The 22,467-nt window shown below is 41.2% G+C and overlaps 2 protein-coding genes across 2 annotated transcripts in view; both read right to left on the reverse strand.

Annotated features, from left to right (window-relative positions):
• Positions 1 to 2,753: 2,753 nt before the first annotated feature.
• On the reverse strand, positions 2,754 to 12,523 carry LOC140538895 (uncharacterized). The gene is made up of 8 exons (XM_072661430.1): positions 10,250 to 12,523; positions 9,883 to 10,062; positions 9,608 to 9,781; positions 8,145 to 8,318; positions 7,800 to 7,967; positions 5,873 to 6,040; positions 3,858 to 3,904; positions 2,754 to 3,784 (listed from the first exon to the last, which is right to left on the reverse strand). The coding sequence occupies exons 1-8, from the start codon at positions 12,187 to 12,189 to the stop codon at positions 3,243 to 3,245; spliced, it is 3,393 nt and encodes a 1,130-aa protein (XP_072517531.1). The 5' UTR covers positions 12,190 to 12,523; the 3' UTR covers positions 2,754 to 3,242.
• A 694-nt stretch (positions 12,524 to 13,217) lies between these two features.
• The window catches only part of LOC140538879 (NACHT, LRR and PYD domains-containing protein 3-like), a 12,675-nt gene continuing 3,425 nt past the window's right edge, over positions 13,218 to 22,467 (reverse strand). The window contains exons 2-9 of the mRNA XM_072661414.1: positions 20,122 to 22,090; positions 19,758 to 19,937; positions 19,490 to 19,663; positions 18,632 to 18,805; positions 18,251 to 18,424; positions 17,493 to 17,666; positions 15,526 to 15,572; positions 13,218 to 15,446 (exon numbers count right to left, since the gene is read on the reverse strand). Of these exons, the coding sequence (XP_072517515.1) occupies positions 14,908 to 15,446; positions 15,526 to 15,572; positions 17,493 to 17,666; positions 18,251 to 18,424; positions 18,632 to 18,805; positions 19,490 to 19,663; positions 19,758 to 19,937; positions 20,122 to 22,064 (3,405 nt within the window). The 5' untranslated portion in view covers positions 22,065 to 22,090 and the 3' untranslated portion in view covers positions 13,218 to 14,907. The remainder of the gene's footprint in view (positions 15,447 to 15,525; positions 15,573 to 17,492; positions 17,667 to 18,250; positions 18,425 to 18,631; positions 18,806 to 19,489; positions 19,664 to 19,757; positions 19,938 to 20,121; positions 22,091 to 22,467) is intronic.

Here is a 22,467-nt window from a genome sequence, read left to right on the forward strand (position 1 = left end):
TCTTGCACAGCCTACACATGCAATGTCCCTTGCCTAAATAACACGGGACATGTCCTGTAATGAGAAAACACCTGTCACAGAAAAACTCAGGCTGTACACTACTTTACTTTATCATACAGGAATTAATCCACAGTAAGTTCACCCGAGTGTCTCCAGTTTACAATGTGAACTCTTCAGTCCAGGAGAGAGCAGCTCCAGACCTGAATCCTGCAGGTCAGTGTTGCTGAGGTCCAGATTTTTCAGCTGAGAGTTCCACATGAGGCTCCAGTAAAAGAAAAGCCATCTAGTCCGTGAAAGAATAATAAAATGAAATGCAGTTTGGACAGGGACAATAAAATCTGTAAAATCTTAAAGATTTATATGAAATAAATTCCTTTTTTAAAACATAATGTACACTATTTTCCTACACTGGACGACAGACATGGGAGTACTAAGACAAACTCTGTACCAACAGACAGGCTGACTGATATTGACTTCAAAAATCATGGTAAGATCCCTGGACCAAAAAAAGTCACCTTGCGTCACTGTGTTTTAAGGTGGTAGTTGCTTCAGACTCCTGCAGATGGCGTCGCAAGAGGAAGATCAGACTATAAATACCTGCGGGGTTTGTGATGGGACACACAGTTTGAAAAGAGGTGCTGCGGTGCAGTTAATGTCTCATTCGGGGCATGGAAAATGGGTTGTAAAGCAGATGTTTTTGATTGGCAAAAAGGAGTGCATGCATTTGGGTGTCAAAGGCCATTGTGAAGGAAGCAGCTTACCCCTCACGCAGGCTCTTTCCGCTGCTGTCGTCTGGCAGAAGGTACTGGAGCATCCAAGTAATCGCTACCAGACTCCGCAACAGCTTCTACCCCAAGCCATCAGGCTTCGCAACACATAAGGACTTCTACCTCTCTTTCTTCATGTTGATTTTGTGTCCCTGTAAGGCCCTTGAGAAGAAAGTCTCCTGCTCCATGGACTCTGTGTGGTCTAGATGAATTTGTGCATTGATGACCAAGAAAGTCTCCTGATGAAGTCAGATACAGATACAGGAACTGTGTTCACAGGTGATGGAGACTGGGGCTTCCAGTTCACATTTGAAAAGATTCTGGGGCTGACTGTCCATGAGTCCAAAATGAATGGGCACTGAAATGTATGTCAAATATTACATAACTGGACACCTATCCTGAGCCAGCCAACCGTATCTTCTCATACTGCCACTAACACATCATTTGGAAAGCGTATTGTGTCAATAGTGGCTAGCGTTGCGTTGTGTCGGGTGGGAAGAGGAGAGAGGGAAACATTACCCACCCAGAGGGAGATTAGAATGGTACATAAGATGGGCCTGGTGAGGGGATTTAGGGAATCTCTTGCAATGAATTAGTAGCACGAAAAAAACATTTTTATATCCCTTTATGGGTCAGCAAGTAAATAACAAGTGAAGAGTGCAAGACTACATTAATCAAAAGCCTTTTTTTCATCTAGGGATTATCTTAAGATAACAGCACAAATCTGAGTGTCTTATTCTTTAGAGAAAATGGCATTACATCGGTCATTACATCTGTTAGAAGTTTAGAAGGAAATATATATTTTATATATTATTTGGGGAATATTAGTCAAATATATATACATATATATATATATATATATATATATATATATATATATAAATATATATATATATATATATATATATATATATATATATATATATATATATATAAATTTTTTTTTTATATATAAATTTTTTTTAATAATTATAAACAACAGGGTTGACATTGTTGGCATTGTAGGCATTTATCAATCAAATAATGTTTTATAAACATTTAAAAAACTGAAACTTAAGTTGAAATGGTATGTGGAGGACAGACACAATGGTAGACACAAATGGTGTGAGCCCTCTGTCACCCTTGCAAAAGTCATCCTTTAAATAGAGCAAGCTCAGTTTCAGTTTCACTACTATGAGAAAAGTGAAGAAAGTTAGCTTGCACTACAGTAAGACAGGAGTTTAGCCCAGAGCAAGGGCTTGCTGGAGCTTATTTGAATATCAGCTTTTTCCCAGCATATGGGGGAAACTCAAATGGTCAATGTCAAATATACATTTAATGCAACTATAGCAAACTATCCTTTTGAATCTGTACGCACAATATTTATGCCGTATTATGATATTTTTAGTATACATATAATACAGTAAAACAACCCGGCCCACATATTTTGTGGGTTACATGGCTCATATGTAGTCATGTAAAAAATTAGGACATCCATGAAAACCACTGTCTTTAACATGATTAAGCATTAAGGGCATTTAGAACTTCCTCTCATTAATATTTAGAGAAGGAAGTAATATAAATAAACTAATTAAACTTCAGAAATGTCGTTAAAAATAATTTCTAATTTTTTTTGTGTGTGTGTGTTAGTACTGTGAGGGAAAAGGTAGGACACCCCCACATTTAGTGCTACTTAAAATCCCTGAAGTTAGAATCAGGAGCAGCATATCAGCCGCAGATGATTTAGAACAAGGTTAGAGGGCATTTTGGAGGAGTCGGTCTTATTTAAACCTCAGACATTTAATCTGCTCTGCTCTTGACTGTTGAAGTGAGTGGTGAAGATCACCATGACCAGATCCAAAGAGCTCTCTGAGGCCTTCAGAAAGAATGTTGTCGATACAGAGGAGCCTGGGGAGGGATTTAAAAAGATCTCAGAACAGTTAGAAATCAGCCGTGTCCGCTTAATCTTTTACACGTGGAGAACATTTCAAACCACTACGTCATAAGTTCAAGTCTATGTTCAAATCACGAACATCTTTTATTAAAACCTGGATAGAAAAAAGCCTAAATATTGCAAATAGGATGAGGTGTATAATGTGGCTTGTTGATAAAGGAGAAACGGGAAAGTCTGGAATTATGCTCTTTCAGGACAGTTTTCTGTAAGGGATTTCCACAGAGGTTCTGTGTCTACCAGTGCTGTGACTGGAGTTGTGACTGAATACTTGAATGAAGCTTTCTTTCCACTTTGTTTTCCTTGGGTTTATCTGATTTGAGAAGGTTTGACTAGCTCTACATGTTTATCAAATCTGTCGAAAGCTACTTGAAGGAAAAAAGGAGCTTTGTTTCTAACGCAGCCAGTGACCTAAGCCTAAGAGCTGCAGCTGTCCAACCTGTTCTACGCAGGGCTGATTCAAATAATTCCAGCAAGCACCATGAGCAAGACCTGTCTGTAGCAAGAATGTCACGTCCTCTTCATTTGGAATTTTCTTGTAGTCTTCAAATCTCACACAGACACACTGAGGAGTTCGAGCGAATCTTAAACCCAGCATAGAGCAGCTCAGTGAACGGGTAGTGGACTGTGTGTAAGTGGATCGGGGTGTGTGTGTTGAGTGAGATGTTGTAGAAGGACAGTGTGCCAGCCGCCCAGTCCAGATACACTCCTACTCTGTTGGAGAGGGAGGCGGGTGTGGATATGGAAGTGGGATGACAATCATGCCAAAATTGGTAAAGGTTATGAATATTGCACTCCAGACTCCAGGATTTATTCCAGGCCCCAAATAAGCTTGACAGACCATAGGCCTTCCTACAGATTCCTCTGTATGCCACGGTTATAGCCACCTCCTTCCCACCCCACTCAGCCTCCCAGTAGCAGCGTCCAGTCAGACTCTCCGTACTCAGAATCTGCTTTATGTGGTCAAATCTGTCTGGATGATCTGGATACATCTGATGTTCCCAAGACCTCTTCGCCTTTCTGTTTCCCTCAGACAGAGTGAGAGTTCTGTGTGCTGTGTTCGGGTCCAGAGTGAGCGCACAGGCATCTGCACACAGATATACACAAAGATTAGAGGTGAATACACAGACAGGGTGTATGTGTGTGTATATGTGTCTTACATTTTCTTAGTCCTGGTTTCATCCAGATCTCACCTCGTGGTTCCATCCTGACCAAGAAAACAAAAAGAACTGGAAATTAATTTAAGTAATACTACAGTTTCGGTACACTGTCCAGACAAGACAAGGCATCCAGACACTTACAGACTACAAACCCTAGACAGTCACAGCAACACAGACTTCCATTCCAGAGCAGCTGAATGCTTCATATACCTGCTTTGATCTCACCAAATGTGAGCACCTGGTTTCAGCCCCTGTGACAAAACTCTCCTTCTACAGATAAGGAGGTTTTAACATTTACTTTAAGAAGAGTCAGAACCTATTTGAAACTGCACAGGAGGATAGGTCTTGGTTCCTCTCAAGGTTTATTTCTGGTATTATCAGAAAATCTTTAAAATACTGCAGGTGAAATAAGTATAGATCAAGTACATATATTTTTAAAAGTGCTAATGACATAATATTCTCACCATATGTCGGTAACAACTGTCAAAGGGATAAAGTATTAAACACGCTCACTGAAAGTTAGTTTATACTTTGTCCAAAAGCCTTTGTTGGTGATGACGGCTTCAAGACGCCTCCTGTACGGAGAAACTAGTTGCATTCATTGCTCAGGTGTGATTTTGGCCCATTCTTCTTTCTAATTACTGCTAGATTTCAGATGGTGTCGTGACTTTCCATGTCTTTTAGCATCTCTCTTTCTTTGGGTGTCATTTCTCATTATTACACATCATTTATGGACACATTCAATACTTATTTCACCCGCAGAGGTGAGGGACCTGTACAGGTATTAGCATAGAAGGTATAGAAAAATAAAAAATGGGCTGATGACACAACCTTGTGGTGCTCCAGTGCAATAGCCTTGCCTGTTACTGACTGAAGAATGTTGTTTATAAAGCTGTGCATGGTGCTAAAGTTTTCTGATTATCTGGTTACACAAGAAGACATGCCTTTCAGGATGCTGCACATCTACAAGCTGCTGTTAAAGCTTTTAACCACCAGGCGACACTAATGCTTAAAAAGCTTCATTTAACTAACATTATATATGATCTCTCTACCAAAGTCCAGAAGTGGAGTGAGTTAACAACTGTCAGCCAAGAGCACTTATTTCCTTTGCATTCAAGTGTTTCAAAAGGCTGGTACTGAGATATAATCAAAGTATCATGCTGCCAAATACAGTAGGCCTCCTCTAGGTTGTCCACCACCAACACAGGTCTACAGAGAACACCATATCCCATGTCATCATTCTATACAGGTATCCCATCCAAACACATTAACACACTTATGTATCCGGGCCTTCTGAAGCTGGACATGCTGGACCGTTTTGCCCTTTGCTCTGCTCTTTGTTCTGGTGTGATGTATGCGTGGGCAGACACATCTCAAATTCCCTTATAAAAGCTTTGATGGCACCATATTGGGCTTGATCTATAATGCTGGTGTTATAAAAGATCAGTGATTAGGTGTGACTGAATTATGCCTCTAAACCTGTGCTGTGTGGTGTGTCTGGCCACAACTGTGCTATCATCAGTGCATTTAGGCCGCAATCTACCATCTATCTAATGAGGAAACTGCTTGCAAGGAGGTGGTCAGACTAAAGGCCACCTGAAAGCTGAACATATACTGATGTATGAACGAAATACTGTCCTTTCTAGTAATTGGTCCAGGTTTATAGTCATGACATACTGTATTGTCATGGTGTAATATTGGTAAAGCCTCAGGGAAAATACATGCAAGATTTGTGCACATTACAAAGAAAGGCTTAAACTTTGAATTATTAACCATTTCTAATGCCTTTAATTTCTCTCCTTCTCTCTTACATCTCTGAGGTTAGTAATGAGGTGAGGTTAGAGTGGGTAGATTTTGGTTAATAAGGTTATGGTTAGGAGAGGGCCAGGTTTAGGTTACTTAGGTAATGTTAGGGCTAGAGTTAGGTGTAGTGTTCCTTGGCCTTAATATTACATAAGGTAGTACAGTAACGTGTGTGTGTGTGTCTGCCTGTGTGGAGTAACTAATGAACTCACTGTAGGTTCTGTAGGTGTGGAACCCTCAGTAGATCGGAGAGCAGCTTCACTCCAGACTCTCCTGGGTGATTATACGTCAGATCCAGTTCTCTCAGGTGAAAGGGTTTAGTTTTCAGAGCTGAAGCCAGAAAAGAACAGCCTTCCTCTGTGACCATACAACCAGACAACCTTCAGGAAACAGAAACGGAATATATGTTTATTTATATTTTATTAATATAAAAAAAGCTGGGCCTGAAATCTTCCCAGTCCCATGTGCTCATGTTATAATTTTGGTTCATTGTCTCCTCCAGAGCCCACCTACCCTATACCAGTGTATTTAGAGACTTGGCCTTGGAAAGGTGGCTGGCTGCACTTTTTGAAGAGCTTACCATCCTATATACTCAGAAATCTGCTCATTTCTGTGCCTTTCCTGGTTCCAGGCCCATATACTCATTACTGATTTTTATTTGGTTTCAGATGGTGTCGTGACTTTCCATGTCTTTTAGCACCTCTCTTTCTTTGGGTGTCATTTCTCATTATTACACATCATTTATGGACACATTCAATACTTATTTCACCCGCAGAGGTGAGGGACCTGTACAGGTATTAGCATAGAAGGTATAGAAAAATAAAAAATGGGCTGATGACACAACCTTGTGGTGCTCCAGTGCAATAGCCTTGCCTGTTACTGACTGAAGAATGTTGTTTATAAAGCTGTGCATGGTGCTAAAGTTTTCTGATTATCTGGTTACACAAGAAGACATGCCTTTCAGGATGCTGCACATCTACAAGCTGCTGTTAAAGCTTTTAACCACCAGGCGACACTAATGCTTAAAAAGCTTCATTTAACTAACGTTATATATGATCTCTCTATATATACTCATTACTGATTTTTATTTGGTTTCCTGGCTCCTCTTACATCTCCACCCTAGTCATGTCTTGTTTTACTGCTTCCACCTGTGTGCCGTCCTTTACCTCACCATTCTCAAGTGTTTCTAATGTAGTCTTGTGTAGGGTATTCATAAGTATTTAGCTCACAAACCCTACAAATCTGTTTGAAAACATTTTGGCATTTTTTTTTTATTTTTTTCATTTGGATTAGTTAAGATATTAATGTTTCTATTTATGTGTCTAATTATCATAACTTGGATTTTGGATGTGGTAAATCCTTAAGAGTTCAGAGTAAAGAGGTTTTTAGGACACAGGGCATAGATTGCAGCACTTCAAGTGGTGTTAAAATGAACCATTTAATCTCTAAATTTGATTGAAAATTTTGATTCAAAGATAAAAAGAAAATAAGAAGTACTTAGTACTTAACTACTTAAATCTAGCAACAAAGCCATTGAAATAAATGAACATTAAAATTAATAAATAAATTAAAACTATTCATTTACATTGGGGTGTCATTCAAACTACTTGTGTTATGTAGCATCAACTAGATGTAAAAAGTAACAAAACCCTTTTTATTCCGACACTTTTTTTAAAATCTGGGTTGCCCAAAAAACATATAAACATAGATAGAAACTATAGATATACAAGGGGCTGTGTGAGAGGTTTGAGTTTTTGTTTGTGGAAAGTTATTTTATTATTTTAAAATAATAAACATGAATTGCACAGTTACTGGTTCTTGCAGCTTTCCATTTTGTAAGAATTGCTTCCTTTTCTGCACACAGTGTTTTTGTGTTCATGGTGTATCTTTAGCCAGGAATACTGATTAACCAGTATGAATACAGATTAACCACCTGAAACGTATTTACTGCACTCACGTGATGTCCATTCCACTAATTGCAAGACTACTAGCACCAATAGCCTGGAACTTGAATATTCTGAATGTTTATGCAATCACTTATTTTAATAATCACTTATTTTACAGGTTTATTTTCATTTTGACATTTGTTTGTTGTGAATATTGTATGTGTGTACAATCCTAATCCACAAAAGCATTTACCTGAGTGTCTCTAGTTTACAACTCTTCAGTCCAGCAGACAGCAGTTCCACTCCAGAATCCTGCAGGTCATTGTTGGTGAGGTCCAGCTCTTTTAGTGAGGAGGTTTTTAATTGCAGAGCTGAACTCAGATTTCCACAGGCCTTTTGCCCAAGATTACAGAAAGCGAGTCTGCAAAGATGTATTGCAATATACTGTTTATAAAACCTAATCAAATGTGTATTTTTTTAAATTACTGCTGTAGTTGGAATTAGAAATACAATGGAATTATAAATCCTGAAATCACAACTAAAGCTGTTCACATATACCCTTACTAAACCCTTTCATCAGTTAATTCACAAATCTCACCTGAGTGTCTCCAGTTTACAGTGTGAACTCTTCAGTCCGGCAGAGAGCAGCTCCACTCCTGAATCCTGCAGGTCATTGTTACTGAGGTCCAGCTCTTTCAGGGAGGAGTTTACAGATTGTAGAGCTGATCCCAGAGTTTCACAGGAGTTTACTGTGAGAAGACAGCCTGTTAGCCTGTAAAGAGTTGCAAAATAAATACGATACACAGTACAGCTTAATAAGGACAATGGAGATGGTGTGACAGTGTTCTCTATGTGTCACTTTGCATTTGCATTTGCATTTACGAAAGGTACGAAAAGGACAGTTGATGAGTGACAGTTCATCCTATATGCTCATACCAGCGCAAAACCCACTAACACACCTTCACCATTTCAGCGTCGCTGCAGTGCTGAGAATCTAAGAATGACCCGCCACCCAAATAATACCTGCTTTGTGGTGGTCCTGTGGGATCCTGAGCATTGAATGACAGGGAGAAAGGAGGCTAGTAAAGTATGCAAAGAAACAGATGGACTAGAGTCTATAATTACAGATCTACAAAGTCTACAAAGAGGTGGTTATATTTAACTGATGTAGGCTGATGTAGAAAATTAATTCATGTATTCATAATTCATTAATTCAATTAATTTCAATGTGAGAGATTCAGTAGAATTTTAAATGAATTATATAACATAATAAATGTTATAAAACAGTTAGTTCCGACATCGCAATGTGACTGTCTGAGGTACATTTTAGGAGTCCTAATATTTCACGATTATGGCACTCTGACCAAAGTTATATTATAGTATTACTCCACCACATACACACGTAACCTCCCAACGACACTAAGTTACACATTATTTATAATTATAATATAATGCCAATCCAAAAATGAATTATAACCATTTTAGCCAACATGTTTGACGTCAGTGCCTTGACTGTAGTTAATTAGTTATTGTAGTAATCACATGAAATCAATCAATTGAAAACTAGAATGAAACGAAAGCTAACTACTGGAGATTTTACTGTTATCTGCAAAGCATCCCAAGCCGTACATAAGTACACTAAACACAGACACTGTGGGTTGAAAACAAAGCAATACTCCTGAGAAGTGTTGCTAGGAAGGTAGGTAGGGTATTTTGTATGGTTGAAGACCTGATCTGCTGCATCATTTAAGGTAGAACGTATGATTGGAAAACAGACGGGCGAATAAAAAAAATGAAGGTCATCTTTAATATAAGCTGTAACATCACCTTTTGGCCTTTATCTTAAAATCTAACCAAAAAAAAACCCTGCAATAATGAAACTGTGGTATAATCGCAACCATAAACTCAAGGTTTGTGCTATCATTCAAGATACTAGCACTGGTGTTCTGATCTAAGTCCTTGTACACCAGTACCAAACTTTCACATTATAGCATGAATCCTGAGTGTATTATTGCTAAAATAACTTGACTATTAAGGCTTTATTAATAGACTGAATCTCACCTGAGTGACTTCAGTTTACAGTGTGAACTCTTTAGTCCGGCAGAGAGCAGCTCCACTCCTGAATCATGCAGGTTATTGTTACTGAGGTCCAGCTCTTTCAGGGAGGAGTTTACTGATTGTAGAGCTGATCCCAGACTTTCACAAGCCTTTTGACCAAGATTACAGATGGTCATTCTGCAAAACAATATACAATATATCCAATGGAAATACAAAACAAAAAGGTGAAATGGAAACAAACGGTTATCCGTTTGGAAATGAAAGCACAGGAAGTTCACCTGAGTGTCTCCAGTTTACAGTGTGAACTCTTCAGTCCAGCACAGAGCATCTCCACTTCTGAATCCTTCACATGATTGTTACTGAGGTCCAGCTCTTTCAGGGGGCAGTTCACTGATTGTAGAGCTGAGCAGAGAGTTTCACAAGCTGTGGAGTGTAGTGTGAAAAAACAGCTGCGTATTCTGCAAAAGAATAATAATTCAATAATACAGTTAAACCAGGGATGTCAAATAAAATGTGACAGTTCTGGTGCTTCAGATGTATGAACTATTAATTGCGTCACTATTGAAAATGTTAATGTGAACTATTTTAGAACTCTGAATGTTGAATATAGGTGTCCAGTGTATGCAGGACAGGAGTAAAACTTACACAGCTTTTCTGGAGACCCTCACGGCCAGCATGAGTCTTCTATATCCTTCCTCTGACGTGTTGTATTTCTTCAGGTCCAGCTCATCCAGCACCTCCACTGACCTCAGAAGCATATAAGCTAGTTCTGAACACTGTACAGGCGAGAGCTTCTCTTCTCTTCTCTCAGAGTGTTTCTCTGATTTTAGAGACTCCTGAAGCTCTCTGGAGAGAGACTGGTCATTCATTTCAGACAGACAGAGGAACAGATTGATGGATCTCTCAAATGAAAATGGACATTCTTGATCATCATCAAGTCCTTTGATTATTTCCTTGATGTATGCTGCAGTTTTCTCAGAGCTGCTGTGTTCGAGAGTCAGTAGACCCTGTAAGAGTCTCTGATTGGACTCCAGTGAGATGCCCAGCAGGAAACGGAGGAAAAGATCCAGGTGTCCGTTCTTACTCTTCAAGACTTTATCCACTGCTCCCATCAGCAGCTCATCCAGTGAAACATCCTTGGACCACTCTCTGAACTTTGGATTAAAACAGCCATACACAAACCTCTTACTGGGCTGTGGTTTAAAAACCTCCAGTACCTCCATGTTCTGGATCTCGTAGCAGTGATGCACATAAACAGCAGCCAGGAACTCCTGAAAGCTCAGATGAACAAAGCAGAAGATCTTCCTCTGGTCCAGAACACATTCCTCCCTGAAAATCCCAGAATACACTGAGGCCTCAGTGACATCAATGCCGCTCTCTCTCAGGTCCTCTTCATAGAACATCACATTGCCCTTCATCAGCTGTTTGAAAGCCAGTTTAGACAGTTTCAGAAGCTCAGTTCTGTTGAATCTCTGCAGCTTCTTCAGGTCTCTCTCACCTTTCTCCTCATTCTTCTTGTTCTTCATGTTGGTCTGAATGAGCAGAAAGTGGGAATACATTTCAGTCAGAGTTTTAGGAACTTCTGTGTCCTGTTGTTGGATGATTTGCTGAAGCACAGAGGCTGAGATCCAGCAGAAGACGGGAATGTGGCACATGATGTGGAGGCTCCTCTCTCTCTTGAAGATGATTTTCTGGGCTTGGTCTTGGTCACCGATTCTCTTCCTGAAGTACTCCTCCTTCTGAGGATCGCTGAATCCCTCAATTTCTGTCACGCGGTGGATGTACTGAGGAGGGATCTGATTGGCTGCTGCTGGTCTGGAGGTTATCCAGATGTGAGCAGAAGGAAGCAGCTCTCCTTTGATCAGGTTTGACATCAACACGCTCACTGATGACGTCATGGTAGCGTCAGATACTTCCTCACAGTTTGAGAAGTTCAGCTGAACTCTGCTTTCATCCAGACCATCAAATATGAACACAGCTTTGTATCGATTATACATGTTTGGGTCCAGATCTTGAAGCTCAGGGTGGAAGGCACACAGAAGTCCATGAAGACTGTACTGGTCATCTTTAAACAAGTTCAGTTCCCTGAAAGGAAGCACAAACATAAAATCTACATCCTGATTGGCTTTTCCTTCTGCCCAGTCCAGAACGAGCTTCTGCACAGAGACAGTTTTTCCAATGCCTGCAATGCCTTTAGTCAGCACACTTCTGAGCTTCTGCACTTCTTCATCTCTTTTCTCTTTGTGTTTGAGACCTTCATCCATTACAGCTCCAACATTCTCTGTTCCTGTTCCTTCTTCAGGACTCTGTAGGTATTTATAGATCTCTGCAGAGTTGATTGGCATGTCTTGTAGGTGTTTTCTGTGTCTGTTCTCCATCCGTAAAACCTCATGGTCTTCGTTCACCCCTTCGCTCCGTCCCTCTGTGATGTAGAGCTGTGGGTGTATCCTGTTTGGGAAAGGTTTATTATCTGCAGTGTTTATTATCTCAAGTAGTTTCTCATACTTGTCCTTCATGATGGTTTTGTGTCTTTCTAAGACTCTGAGAAGGACATCATCTTCTGATTGGTGAGAATCCTGCTCCATGGCCTCTTTTTGAGGACGTAGAATCGTAGATGAGAAATTGTCCTGACTAAGTCGGATGGTCCCGGAAGTCCACAGGTGATACCAAGATGGTGACCTAGTCCACAGCTGGTGTGATCCTGGAGCTGACTGTCCACCTTCCAGCTAAGAGAGACAATGGAAATAATAGAGTGAGCATGAGAGAGACAGAGATATTAGAATGAAAAACTATGACCTCAGCGCCCCTCATGCACAGTAGAAGAGTAAAACACCTCCGAAATGTAGCCTCCTCACCCTGAATGCAGCCATATGACCCAGAATAATCTTTGTTTTAATGATTTGTAACTAATTCATGTGAATAAAGCCCTTATTCTGGAAGAAATGCTCTGTTTCTGAAACGGCTGGGAACGTTTAGAGGCGCTGAAGGACCGTTAAGGTCAACTTTACCTCAGAGAAGATGTTCGCCTAGCCACCTTCTTCTCCTCAGAGCTTCAGCGGGGAAACGGCGACTGTGTGAAGAGACAGTTCGCTGATACCAAACGATAAACACGAAAAACGAAGCTGAAGATGTTCCTCCGTTTAATCTGTGGAGGAGACAGTCCGGGTCTGCACTGGGACACGTCACCGGCGCGCAGGCCTTTAGGATCAGAGCTCTCGAGCGCCGAAATTGAGCCTTAGAGCTTCAAATGACCAAGAAGGGAAACACATGCCGAGCACGTGGAGGCTTCCCATAAGCTCGTGCACCCCTGACAGTTATTAAATATGGACATTTTATTTTTTAGATGACGTCAAATCAAATCAGGATTATCGTCACATCTCGTGACCACAGGTGTGAAGGTGAGGGAAGAACCCAGGCATATAGTCCCCGCAGTAAAACCCCACACATTAACACACACTATACATACTAAGACAGCGAGGGTCCTGCACACTCTTTAATTAACTTTAATTACTGCATTAAAAACAAAACATGAATAAAAGGTAACGCTACATTTGCTGTAGTAGCCACTAAACTGTGTACTAGAACGTGCAGAAGTGTGTTTCCTTTAGAAGATTGAACACGGCCCCTTTAGTCGAATTGAGCGGCTGAAAAACATCCGTCGACATGGCTGTGGTGTTTATCGGGGAAAACGGCCAAACCAGGAATGAAGTCACTGTCTGCTCAAGTTAAAGGCAGTTGGACGCAACAGCTGTCCAACCAAATTCACCACAGGATGTGTAGCCAGGAACGTCCAGCTAACCGAGGCTCAAATCACACGGGTTTAGAAGATAAGGCCTCATATCTCAGAGCACAGTTGAGTGAACGGTCTCAGCAGTGTTTTCTACTGGTTTCAGGCACATTTACTAGACTGGTTCGTTTTGCTTGCTTTCCCTTTTAATCGAACTTAGCATGTCGCTGAATTGGCTAATTTTTGTTTTTTTGCCTTTGAAATAGGCCGTCACTTCTCAAAATAACTTCATGACTGTAATGCTTTGTCAGCACATTTAACACAACTGAAAACCACTGGACACAAATGATCATTTTAAAGGTAATTTTTAATAATATTTTAATAATAATCTGAATTATAATATTAATAATGTCAGTTAATTAAATGAGCATCAATCAAGTTTATTAACTTTATTACTTTTCCAAAATGACTGAGTCTATGGTATGGACAGACACAAAGGTAAACATAGAGTAGTGCAACTACAAAGGAAAAAAATGATCAATTTTCAAAATAGCAAAAATATTTGTTGTGAAAGAAGTTTGGGAATTTTGGGAGCATGTTTTCGAGCCCTTTGTTACCCCTCTCAACCTTCACACCCAATTATAATTTGAAAAATGGACAGAAAAGCCAGAAATGTAAAACATATTTTAAAAGAAATGCAAAGTAGAGGGTGTATAATGTAGCTTGTTGAAAAAGGTTGGGAATGAAAGTCGCGTGTCTGGAATTACACCCAATCACCCTACCCTATTTGTAGGGTTCTTTAAAAATCAGACAATGTGATTTTCTGATTTTTTTTTTTTTCCCCTCATTTTGTCTCTCATAGTTGAGGTCTGCCTATGATGTCAACTACAGGCTTCTCTCATCTTTTTAAGTGGGAGAACTTGCACAATTGGTGACTGACTAAATACTTTTTTTCTCCCACTGTATCTGTGCACGTCTACATGTTGGTGTTGACGATAAAGTGTGTCTAGGGCTGCTTTCATAACAGTTTAGCGAAGCTTCCTTTCCTATTAGGTGTCCTTGGGTTATCCTGATCTACGAATAGGTTTTGCTAACTCTACATGTTTGCCCAGTCTGCCTGTAGGGCTACATTTACATTGACAACGACAGAAGGCATCTTATCCATCACTGTTTACTCAGAAAATATTCATAGCTAGTTTGTATAGACTAGAGTCCTCCAAGCTTAGATGCTACTAAATACAAAAGTCAGTAATGGAGACCACAATACTCTGGTATTGGGATGGGTCTTCAGTCTGCTTGAAGACAGACCCTGCTGTTCGGACACCCAGGGGAAGTTTGTTTTACCACTTGGGTGCAAGACAGGCCTATTTTTAATGGGGTCAAACACTAAATGAAATATATAAACGTGAATAGGTGACTGTGGCTTAAGCTTAGAATCAGCCGTCCACTTCACCTGTCCAATCTAAACCTTCTTTTCAGAATCATTTAAAATATGGATTGAATGGTAACCATTGGTCTAATCGCTTTATTTTTTTAAATCATCAAAATCGTGACTTGAGGCCACGTCTGTTAGTGGTTATGTTATGTCACACAGACAGAGTGAGGAGTTAGAACGAAGCCTAAACCCAGCATAGAGCGGCTCAGTGAACGGGTAGTGGACCGTGTGTAGGTGGATCAGTGTGTTGAGTGAGATGTTGTAGAAGGACAGTGTACCAGCCGCCCAGTCCAGATACACTCCTAATCTGCGGGACAGGGACGTGGGGGAGGTTATGGAAGTGAAATGACAATTGTGCCAAAAACTGTAAAGGTTGTTAACATTGCCCTCCACACTCCAGGACTGATTCCAGGCCCCAAACAGACAGTCCAAACCAGATCCTTTCCTCTTGATACCTGTGTATGACATGACTATATCAGCGCCCCTCCCACTCCACTCAACCTCCCAGTAGCAGCGACCGGTCATACTCTCCGCACTCAGAACCTGCTTTCGGAAGTCAAATCTGTCTGGATGGTCTGGATACGTCACGTAGTCATAAGAACACTCTGCCTTTCTGTTTCCTTCAGACAGAGTAAGGCTCACGTATGCAGTGTTCGGGTCCAGAGTGAGCTCACAGGCATCTGCAAATGGAGATGTACAAAGATTAGAGGAGAATACATGAACAGGGTGCATGTGCATGTGTGTCTATGAGGGTCTTACATTTTCTTAGTCCTGGTTTCATCCTGATCGTCCCTCCATGGTCCATCCTAAGGAGAAAAACATACATACACAGCTATAAAGGCTCTTATGGCTGTATCTCAGTCTGGAAATAAGATCTTAGGAAGGCTGGGCACTATTTTAACAACTGCAGTTGGGACTTTGATCCCCATGATGCTGCTCAAGCTGTGTCTGGCCACATGTATTTATTATATATTTATTATACATTATACATATTACAGTGCCTTGCAAAAGTATTCGCCCCCCTGAACTTTTCAACCTTTTGCCACATTTCAGGCTTCAAACATAAAGATCTGAAATTGTAATTTCAGAGTAAGTGGGACACAATCGCGAAGTGGAACGAAATTTATTGGATATATGAAACTTTTTTTAGAAATAAAAAACTGAAGTGGGGCGTGCAATATTATTCGGCCCCCTTACTTTCAGTGCAGCAAACTCACTCCAGAAGTTCAGTGAGGATCTCTAAATGATCAAATGTTGACCTAAATGACTGATGATGATGAATAGAATCCACCTGTGTGTAATCAAGTCTCTTTATAAATGCACCTGCCCTGTGATGGTCTTAGAGTTCTGTTTAAATCGCAGAGAGCATCATGAAGACCAAGGAACACACCAGGCAGGTCCGAGATACTGTTGTGGAGAAGTTTAAAGCCGGATTATGATATAAAAAGATTTCCCAAGCTTTAAACATCTGAAGGAGCTCTGTGCAAGCGATCATATTAAAATGGAAGGAGTATCAGACCACTGCAAATCTACCAAGACCCGGCCGTCCCTCTAAACATTTAGCTCAAACAAGCAGAAGACTGATCAGAGATGCAGCCAAGAGGCTCATGATCACTCTGGATGAGATCTACAGCTGAGACTCTGTCCATAGGACAACAATCCGTTGTACACTGCACAAATCTGGCAAGTGGCAAGAAGAAAGCCATTTCTCAAAGATATCCATAAAAAGTCTCATTTAAATTTTGCCACAAGCCACCTGGGAGACGCACCAAACATGTGAAAGAAGGTGCTCTGGTCAGATGAAACCAAAATCGAACTTTTTGGCCACAATGCAAAGCGTTAGGTTTGGCGTAAAAGCAACACAGCTCATCACCCTGAACACACCATCCCCTCTGTCAAACATGGTGGTGGCAGCATCATGGTTTGGGCCTGCTTTTCTTCAGCAGGGACAGGGAAGATTAAAGGTTAGGTTAAAATTGATAGGAAGATGGATGGAGCCAAATACAGGACCATTCTGGAAGAAAACCTGCTGGAGTCTGCAAAAGACCTGAGACTGGGACGGAGATTTATCTTCCAACAAAACAATGATCCAAAACATAAAGCAAAATCTACAATGGAATGGTTCACAAATAAACGTATCCAGGTGTTAAAATGGCCAAGTCAAAGTCCAGACCTGAATCCAATTGAGAATCTGTGGACAGAGCTGAAAACTGCTGTTCACAAACGCTCTCCATCCAACCTCACTGAGCCCGAGCTGTTTTGCAAGGAAGAATGGGCAAAAATTTCAGTCTCTCGATGTGCAAAACTGATGGAGACATACCCCAAGCGACTTGCAGCTGTAATCACAGCAAAAGGTGGTGCTACAAAGCATTAACGCAAGGGGGCCGAATAATATTGCACGCCCCACTTTTCAGTTTTTTATTTCTTACTTTTTCTTAAAAATGTTTCAAATATCCAATAAATTTTGTTCCACTTCATGATTGTGTCCCACTTGTTGTTGATTCTTAACAAAAAATTACAATTTTATATCTTTGTGTGAAGCCTGAAATGTGGCAAAAGGTTGAAAAGTTCAAGGGGGCCGAATACTTTTGCAAGGCACTGTATTTATTATATATTTATTATACCATCATTGTGAGTGTGTTCTAATATACTGAGGAAACTGTTTACAGGTAGATTCAGAGGCTCGAAGTTTCTACACCCAAGCCACCTGTAAGTCAGTAACTCACTGTAGGTTGTGCAGTGTACAGTTTGGATCCTCCAGTAGATCAGAGAGGAGCTTCACACCAGACTCCCCTGGGTGATTATAGGTCAAATCCAGTTCTTTCAGGTGGGAGGGGTTTGATTTCAGAGCTGAAGCCAGAGAGGAGCAGCCTTCTTCTGTGACCATACAACCAGACAACCTGCAAAAAAGAAGAAAAGTGAGGGTCAGATGCCTTTCATTTATATAACAAATAACAAAAAGCTGACCCTTGAGTAATGTGTTGTCCCATATGCTCTTCCAAAAGTTGGTCCCTTTTTTCTACCTGAGCCCACTTACCCTACACAAGCTCTGGAGAGACCTCAGGACAACAGTTTTTGTAGTGCTCTTGTTACTTCGTCTCCTCCCAAACCTCCTTCATAGTCCTGCTTGGTCTTTAGTGCTCCTACCTGTTTGCATTCTTCTACTCGTCCAGATGTTTCTAGTATGGTGTTGTGTACAAATAGACCCTCTGTTTCAGTGTTCTTCCTACAGGGCCATTGTTCTCGTCTGACATTGCCAAGGCATGTCTCCAACCTCTGCCTCATCCTCCTCCTACTGCCTCAAACTAAATGAACAAACCTCAATAACTGGGCTGTTCCTGTATGCTCATCCTGCTTCTAGGACACTGCTCTTCCTATATGGTCACTATGTGAACTGCAGAGGTCTACTTCATCATTTCATTATATCTAAAAAGCAATGAACATCAGAGGAAAATCGTTAAGGTAAGATTTACAGAAAGTTTACCTGAGCGTCTCCAGTTTACAATGCAAATTCTTTAGTCCAGCAGACAGCAGTTCCACTCCAGAATCATGCAGGTCATTGTTAGTGAGGTCCAGTCCTTTCAGTGAGGAGTTTATGGATTGTAAAGCTGATCCCAGATTTCCACAGGCTTTTTCTCCAAGATTACAGACAGCAAGACTATAAACAGATATTGCAGATCATTCATTCAAATACATATAAAACAATAAAACACTACAGTGTAATTGTGTGTTTATATTTTGCTGATCTGGTTACAATTAATGAGACAATGGGATGCTAAATCCTCTCATAACTGAAGCTGTTTTATATACATTCAGGTAAGCCTTATGAGCTTAACTTTCATCAGGTGATTCACAGAAAGCTCACCTGAGAGTCTCCAGTTTACAGTGTGAACTCTTCAGTCCGGCAGAGAGCAGCTCCACTCCTGAATCCTGCAGGTCATTGTTACTGAGGTCCAGCTCTTTCAGGGAGGAGTTTACTGATTGTAGAGCTGATCCCAGACTTTCACAGGAGTTTACGGTGAGAAAACAGCCTGCAAGACTGTAAAGAGTTGAAGAGTACGATACAATACAATACAATACAATATGGGCAGTGGTGGCTCAGCCTTTAGAGCGCCGGGATATCGATAACAAGGTTGTGGGTTCGATTCCCGGGCTCGGCAAGCTGCCACTGTTAAGCCCTTGAGCAAGGCCCTTTACCCTCTCTGCTCCCCGGGCGCTTGAGTTGGCTGCCCACCGCTCTGTGTGTGTGTGTGTACTCACTGCCCCTAACACATGTGTGTGTGTGAGTGTGTGTTCACTACCAGATGGGTTAAATGCGGAGGACACATTTCGCTGTACAGTGTACAGTGACAAATACGTGCACCTTTACCTTTACATAGTACAGCTTTAAAGGGGTAACTGAGGGGTTACAAGACCATTCCTACCCTAGACCAACCGACCCTACAAAAAAGTGCACCAGATGTTCCAAGCCTGGCATTTTATTCAGATCATCCCATATAAAACAGCAGACCTGACCAATGACCGTTTTTTCTTCACTTGTTTAGCAACATCATAAGGTAATTGCCACAATGGGTATAATAGGTATAGGTCTTTTTTTTATATATTTCAGGACTAGTTCATCTGAAAGATTTAGCAGAATTTTAAATCCATATGAAATGAATTAAGACAACGAATAATCCCTTGATTATCAGTGGCTTACAGACTGAATTTGCAGAAATCTCACCTGAGTGTCTCCAATTTACAGTGTGAGCTCTTTAGTCCAGCAGAGAGCAGCTCAACTCCTGAATCCTGCAGGTCATTGTAACTGAGGTCCAGCTCTTTCAGGGAGGAGTTTACTGATTGTAGAGCTAATCCCAGACTCTCACCAGCCTTTTCCCCAAGATTACAGATGGTCATTCTGCAAGAAGATGCACAACATTTCCAAAGGAAACTAAAAGAAAATGGGGACAAAAACCTGAAATAATTTGGAAATGAAAGCACAGAAAGTTCACCTGAGTGTCTCCAGTTTACAGTGTGAACTCTTCAGTCCAGCACAGAGCATCTCCACTTCTGAATCATTCACACAATTGTTACTAAGGTCCAGCTCTTTCAGGGGGCAGTTCACTGATTGTAGAGCTGAGCGGAGAGTTTCACAAGCTGTGGAGTGTAGTGTGAAAAAACAGCTGTGTATTCTGCAAAAGAATAATAATTTAATAATACAGTTAAACCAGGGATGTAAAATAAAATGTGACAGTTCTGGTGACTCAGTATGAACTATTAATTGCGTCACTATTGAAAATGTTAATGTGAACTATTTTAGAACTCTGAATGTTGAATATAGGTGTCCAGTGTATGCAGGACAGGAGTAAAACTTACACAGCTTTTCTGGAGACCCTCACGGCCAGCATGAGTCTTCTATATCCTTCCTCTGACGTGTTGTATTTCTTCAGGTCCAGCTCATCCAGCACCTCCACTGACCTCAGAAGCATATAAGCTAGTTCTGAACACTGTACAGGCGAGAGCTTCTCTTCTCTTCTCTCAGAGTGTTTCTCTGATTTTAGAGACTCCTGAAGCTCTCTGGAGAGAGACTGGTCATTCATTTCAGACAGACAGAGGAACAGATTGATGGATCTCTCAATTGAAAATGGACATTCTTGATCATCATCAGGTCCTTTGATTATTTCCTTGATGTACGCTGCAGTTTTCTCAGAGCTGCTGTGTTCGAGAGTCAGTAGACCCTGTAAGAGTCTCTGATTGGACTCCAGTGAGATGCCCAGCAGGAAACGGAGGAAAAGATCCAGGTGTCCGTTCTTACTCTTCAAGACTTTATCCACTGCTCCCATCAGCAGCTCATCCAGTGAAACATCCTTGGACCACTCTCTGAACTTTGGATTAAAACAGCCATACACAAACCTCTTACTGGGCTGTGGTTTAAAAACCTCCAGTACCTCCATGTTCTGGATCTCGTAGCAGTGATGCACATAAACAGCAGCCAGGAACTCCTGAAAGCTCAGATGAACAAAGCAGAAGATCTTCCTCTGGTCCAGAACACATTCCTCCCTGAAAATCCCAGAATACACTGAGGCCTCAGTGACATCAATGCCACTCTCTCTCAGGTCCTCTTCATAGAACATCACATTGCCCTTCATCAGCTGTTTGAAAGCCAGTTCAGACAGTTTCAGAAGCTCAGTTCTGTTGAATCTCTGCAGCTTCTTCAGGTCTCTCTCACCTTTCTCCTCATTCTTCTTGTTCTTCATGTTGGTCTGAATGAGCAGAAAGTGGGAATACATTTCAGTCAGAGTTTTAGGAACTTCTGTGTCCTGTTGTTGGATGATTTGCTGAAGCACAGAGGCTGAGATCCAGCAGAAGACAGGAATGTGGCACATGATGTGGAGGCTCCTCTCTCTCTTAATGTGGGAGATGATTTTCTGGGCTTGGTCTTGGTCACTGATTCTCTTCCTGAAGTACTCCTCCTTCTGAGGGTCGCTGAATCCCTCAATTTCTGTCACGCGGTGGATGTACTGAGGAGGGATCTGATTGGCTGCTGCTGGTCTGGAGGTTATCCAGATGTGAGCAGAAGGAAGCAGCTCTCCTTTGATCAGGTTTGACATCAACACGCTCACTGATGACGTCATGGTAGCGTCAGATACTTCCTCACAGTTTGAGAAGTTCAGCTGAACTCTGCTTTCATCCAGACCATCAAATATGAACACAGCTTTGTATCGATCATACATGTTTGGGTCCAGATCTTGAAGCTCAGGGTGGAAGGCACACAGAAGTCCATGAAGACTGTACTGGCCATCTTTAATCAAGTTCAGTTCCCTGAAAGGAAGCACAAACACAAAATCTACATCCTGATTGGCTTTTCCTTCTGCCCAGTCCAGAACGAGCTTCTGCACAGAGACAGTTTTTCCAATGCCTGCAATGCCTTTAGTCAGCACACTTCTGAGCTTCTGCACTTCATCTCTTTTCTCTTTGTGTTTGAGACCTTCATCCGTTACAGCTCCAACATTCTCTGTTCCTGTTCCTTCTTCAGGACTCTGTAGGTATTTATAGATCTCTGCAGAGTTGATTGGCATGTCTTGTAGGTGTTTTCTGTGTCTGTTCTCCATCTGTAAAACCTCATGGTCTTCGTTCACCCCTTCGCTCCGTTCCTCTGTGATGTAGAGCTGTGGGTGTATCTTGTTTGGGAAAGGTTTATTATCTGCAGTGTTTATTATCTCAAGTAGTTTCTCATACTTGTCCTTCATGATGGTTTTGTGTCTTTCCAAGACTCTGAGAAGGACATCATCTGCTTGTTGGTCTGAAGCTGACTCCATTGTCTTAGAAGCTGCTGATTCACTTCCTGTAAGGGACAGGGATAGAGACTGGGTTGTTTAAACTATCTCTGAGCTAAGCTTAGATACTACTAAATACAAAGGTCAGTATGGAGACTTTTTGTCCAGATCGGCTTTTGACCATTGCTATCAAGTATGGAGGGTCTGGTCTACTCCTGGCTTTGTAGGCCAGTGTCAGGGTTTTGAGTCTGATGAAGGCTGGTACATGAACCCAGAGAAGAAAAAGCAGTAGAAAACTTAAACATTGAAGACAACCCGTCCTGCCATGTTCTGGATCAATTGCAAGGGCCTGATGGTGCGCATAGAAAGACCAGCCACAAGGGAGTGGCAGTAGTCAAGTCTTGAATTGACCAGAGACTGAACAAGCACCTTGTTGGCCTGTCTA

Source organism: Salminus brasiliensis, chromosome 18 (genome assembly GCF_030463535.1).
Source record: "Salminus brasiliensis chromosome 18, fSalBra1.hap2, whole genome shotgun sequence".
Taxonomy (NCBI): domain Eukaryota; kingdom Metazoa; phylum Chordata; class Actinopteri; order Characiformes; family Bryconidae; genus Salminus; species Salminus brasiliensis.

Coding starts and splice junctions, on each gene's coding strand:
- LOC140538895 (XM_072661430.1), bottom strand. CDS start 12,189: ATGGAGCAGGATTCTCACCAATCAGAAGATGATGTCCTTCTCAGAGTC. Junction 10,063..10,249: donor AGGGTCTCCAGAAAAGCTGT/GTAAGTTTTACT, acceptor ATTCTTTTGCAG/AATACGCAGCTGTTTTTTCA. Junction 7,968..8,144: donor TGTAAACTGGAGACACTCAG/GTGAGATTTGTG, acceptor ACATCTTTGCAG/ACTCGCTTTCTGTAATCTTG.